The sequence below is a fragment of the Colobus angolensis genome, unplaced genomic scaffold (genome assembly GCF_000951035.1).
Source record: "Colobus angolensis palliatus isolate OR3802 unplaced genomic scaffold, Cang.pa_1.0 Scaffold303, whole genome shotgun sequence".
Classification (NCBI taxonomy): Eukaryota; Metazoa; Chordata; class Mammalia; order Primates; family Cercopithecidae; genus Colobus; species Colobus angolensis.
In genome coordinates, this window is record NW_012116300.1 from 361,929 (window position 1) to 366,131 (window position 4,203).

Here is a 4,203-nt window from a genome sequence, read left to right on the forward strand (position 1 = left end):
ATTATTAATTTTTTTCCTTTGTGAGAGCCCCCAGCATTTTTAGCACATGACAAAATAGCCAACTTTTAGTTTTGCTTAAAGGAGGCTAGGTAGTGCTCAGAAATTATTCGGGGGCCAGGCACAGTGGCTCTTTCCTATAATTCTAGCAATCTGGAAGGTGGGGGGATTCTCTGAGGCCAGGAGTTCAACACCAACCTGGGAAACATATGGCAAGATGCCATCTTTGCTAAAAATAAAAATAAAAGTAAATTATTCTGAATGAAGTCAAAAATCTCTTCTCTGGCCACATGCTTTTCTTTACCTCTCTGTAGTTAATCCTCAGTGCCACATCCCTATTTCTACTATAAGTTAAATACAACTTATAAAATACCATAAAGTTCCAGGGGGATGGAAGCACTTTAGAATTTGAGAACATTTATATAGAGGTGGCCTGGACGAATGCTGTGAATTGAAGTTCTCTGAAAAGGAATTTAGAGAAAAGAGACTTTATTCCAATGAACAGTTTGCTTGAATATAGCTTGAAAAGTACCAGGCCGGGTACAGTGGTTCATGCCTGTAATTCCAGCACTTTGGGAGGCCAAGGCAGGAGGATCGTTTGAGCCCAGGAGTTTGAAACCAGCCTGGGCAACATAGTAAAACCCTGTCTCTGCAAAAAATTAAAAAACTAGCCAGGTGTGGTGGCATGCACCTCTGATCCCAGCTACTTGGCAGGCTGAAGTGGGAGGATTCTTGAGCTCGGGAGTTCCAGGTTACAGTGAGCCATGATCGTGCCACTGCACTCCAGCCTGGGTGACAGAATGAGATCCTGTCTGAAAAAAGAAAAAGAAGAGCACCAGCCTGGGGATTCTAATTGAACTACTATATCCCATGGGGCTGAATGCCTACAAACTGCAAAGAGCCTAGACAGCTACTATTTCTGCAACTGGAAACATGAAGTAACACTGAGTTGATCCATCACCATATTCCCAGAACCATGCTCTCAAGGCAGATCAAGATGTGCTTTTTTTTTTTTTTAATTTTAAAGCTAATTTTAATAACTCTACTATTTGCCATTTTGCACTAGAAAAGAGGCTAGGATCAGTAGTCTGCCTAAATTCATTTGTACCAGTTCACGAGAGCTGATTGTTAAATTTTCAGGAATTTTGCAAGCTGGAGGTGCTTGAACTTGGTGTTGGTGGGAGTATTTATACCGTGGAAATTGGCAAATGCTACACATCAGTTTGGTAGCATTTGTTTTTGCATTTGCTTTTTGTTTTGTTGTTGTTGTTTTGAGACATGGTCTCACTCTGTCGCTTAGGCTGGAGCGCAGTGATGTCACTGATCATGACTCATTGCAGCCTCTACCTCCTGGGCTAAATCCTCCCTCCTCAGCCTTCTAAGTAGCTTGGACTACAGATGTGCCACCACACCTGGCTAATTTTTATGTTTTTTTGTAAAGACAAGATCTTCCTATGTTGCCCAGGCTGGTCTCAAACTCCTGGTTTCAAGTGATGCTCCCACCTTGGCCTCCCAAAGTGCTAGGATTGTACAGGCATGAGCCACCATGCACAGCCCAGTTTTTGAAATTTTGTTTTTCCTGGGAGCCAGTTTACCAGCACACCACTGGCTGCCATCTGCATGTTAGGCTTCTGAGATTTCCATTTTCTTTGCTGTGCTGTTTGTGTAGAAGCTGTTGTGCTGGATTCTGGTTAAACTTTTTTCAGGGACCCTTTGCCATGGTGAGGGTCTGTCCTCCTACTCTGGCCCTATGCTGCCCAGGCTCAGGGGCTCTGCTGTGCCTGGCACTCTGCTCCGGGGGTCACCACATCTCCAGCTGTGTCCAGACCCTGATGATGTGGGGAGGCCTACAGGAATAATCATGGGCACGGTGTTGAGGAAGAGGCCATGAGATGTGCATGCCCAAAATAACCCCTACTCTCCCTTTCCTTGGGCAGCTTGGCAGAGAACCAGATCAGTAACAAAGGGGCCAAAGCTCTGGCCAGATCCCTCCTGGTCAACAGAAGTCTGACCTCTCTGGAGTAAGTAGGACAACCAAGGCCGAACTTTTGCCATTGGAACCATAAGAGTTGTGAGGCATCTTGTGAAGTCCCCTCCCCTCCTAGGAAATGACTGGGGTCTTACCTGTCTGTTCGTCCCTGACTCCCATGATTCAGCCCCTGGGTAGCATCTGGACTTAATACGTAGCTTCTAAGTCTCCTGTGGGAATAAGACACAGGGAGGCCACACCTTAGCGCACATGCCTTCCTGGTGGGACAGAAGGACAGCCGGGCAGAACCATGGCGCCTCAGTTGCTGGGCTCCAGCCAGAGACACGCCAGATGTTTGGCCCTACATCTGGGGCCATCATTCTCATCTCCACATTTGGCCCAAGTCCACTAGTCCATCAGGTCCTGCTTTCTTTCCCCCAACACCTGGGACAGTCTTGGGGAAACTCCTTCCTTGTTCATATAAGGATCTCTGCCCTGATCCTTATATGTTCCATGTTCCACCAAACATGAGATCCTAAGCCCTCATACATTCACTTAGAGGATCACGAATTTCAAGGTCAATGCAGTTTCTGTTTCCCCTTCCCTCCCTGGGAGACAGATGAAGGAGGCGTCTCTTTCTCTCTTCCTCCTTCAGCCTCCGCGGTAACTCCATTGGACCACAAGGGGCCAAGGCGCTGGCAGATGCTCTGAAGATCAACCGCACCCTGACCTCTCTGAGGTGTGTGTCACCTGCTCCCTGTCTTGTGACCCCAAGAGAGGGCCCAGAAAACCCTCTCCTCACGCACCAACTATGAGAATGGGAGGTGATTCATGATGGCAGGCATGGGGCTGGGCGCAGTGGCTCACACCTGTAATCCTAACCCTTTGGGAGGCTGAGACAGGTGGATTGCTTGAGGTCAGGAGTTTGACAGCAGCCTGGCCAATGTGGCAAAACGCCATCTCTACTAAAATACAAAAATTAGCTGGCGTGGTGGCAGGTGCCTGTAATCCCAGCAACTTGGGAGGCTAAGGTAGGAGAATCGCTTGAGCCTGGGAAGCAGAGGTTGCAGTAAGCCAGAATCGCGCCACTACACTCCAGCCTGTGTGACTGACAGAGTGAAACTCCGTCTCAAAACAAGCAAACAAAGATGGCAGGCATGGGATACTGGCTCCCATCCCATTGGGTTCTGGGGATCTTGTGCCCTAAACAAGTTTCCAGGCTCCAGCTCTTCCCTAGACTTTGAGCTTGTGTGTGTGGCCTGAGCAGGGGACAGATGTGTGATGCGGTTTGTTATGTCTCTCTCTCTTTTCTTTTTAAACGGAGTCTTTCTTTGTCGTCCAGGCTGGAGTGCAGTGGCGTGATCTTGGCTCACTGCAACCTCTGCCTCCCAGGTTTAAGCGATTCTCCTGTCTCAGCCTTCCAAGTATCTGGGATTATAGGCGCCTGCTACCAAGCCTGGCTAATTTTTTTGTATTTTTAGTAGAGACGAGGTTTCACCATGTTGGCCAGGCTGGTCTCGAGCTCCTGCACTCAAGCCATCTGCCTGCCTTGGCCTCCCAAAGTGCTGGGATTACAGGCATGAGTCACTGAGCCCAGCCTGTTGTATCTCTTTTAAAAGCCTGTGGTTGTATCTATCATTAGTTGAGTGGGTACCACTTTTCTGTTCTGTGTTTTCTTTTATTTATTTATTTTTATTAGGGTGAAATTCATGTACCATAAAATTGGCTGTTTCAGGCAGGTCCCAGAGGCTGATGCCTGTAATTCCAGCACTTTGGGAGGCCAAGGCGGGTAGATCACTTGAGGTTGGGAGTTCGAGACCAGCCTGGCCAACATGGTAAAACCTCATCTCTACTAAAAAAAAAAAAAAAAAAAAGGTTCAAAAAGTTACTCCGGGCATGGTGGCAGGTGCCTGTGGTCCTAACTACTCGGGAGGCTGAGGTTGAGTTGAGACTGGGAGGTGGAGGTTGCAGTGAGCCAAGATCGTGCCACTGCACTCCAGCCTGGGCGACAGAGCGAGACTCCGTCTGAAAAAACCTGACTGTTTTCAAGTGTACAGTTCAGTGACATTTAGCACATTCACAATGTTGTGCCACTATCACATCTGTCCAGTTCAGAATATTTTCATCACCCCTGAAGGAGGCCTCATACCCATAAGCAGTCACTTCCCATTCTCCCCTTTCCCCAGGCCCTTGCAATCACCAATCTGCTTCCCATTTCTAAGGATTTACCTATACTG

At 47.8% G+C, this 4,203-nt stretch overlaps 1 protein-coding gene across 1 annotated transcript in view; it reads left to right on the forward strand.

Moving 5' to 3' along the window:
- Nucleotides 1-4,203, forward strand: part of NLRC3 (NLR family, CARD domain containing 3) — a 57,342-nt gene that overhangs the window by 36,616 nt on the left and 16,523 nt on the right. The window contains exons 5-6 of the mRNA XM_011950182.1: nucleotides 1,935-2,018; nucleotides 2,622-2,705. Of these exons, the coding sequence (XP_011805572.1) occupies nucleotides 1,935-2,018; nucleotides 2,622-2,705 (168 nt within the window). The remainder of the gene's footprint in view (nucleotides 1-1,934; nucleotides 2,019-2,621; nucleotides 2,706-4,203) is intronic.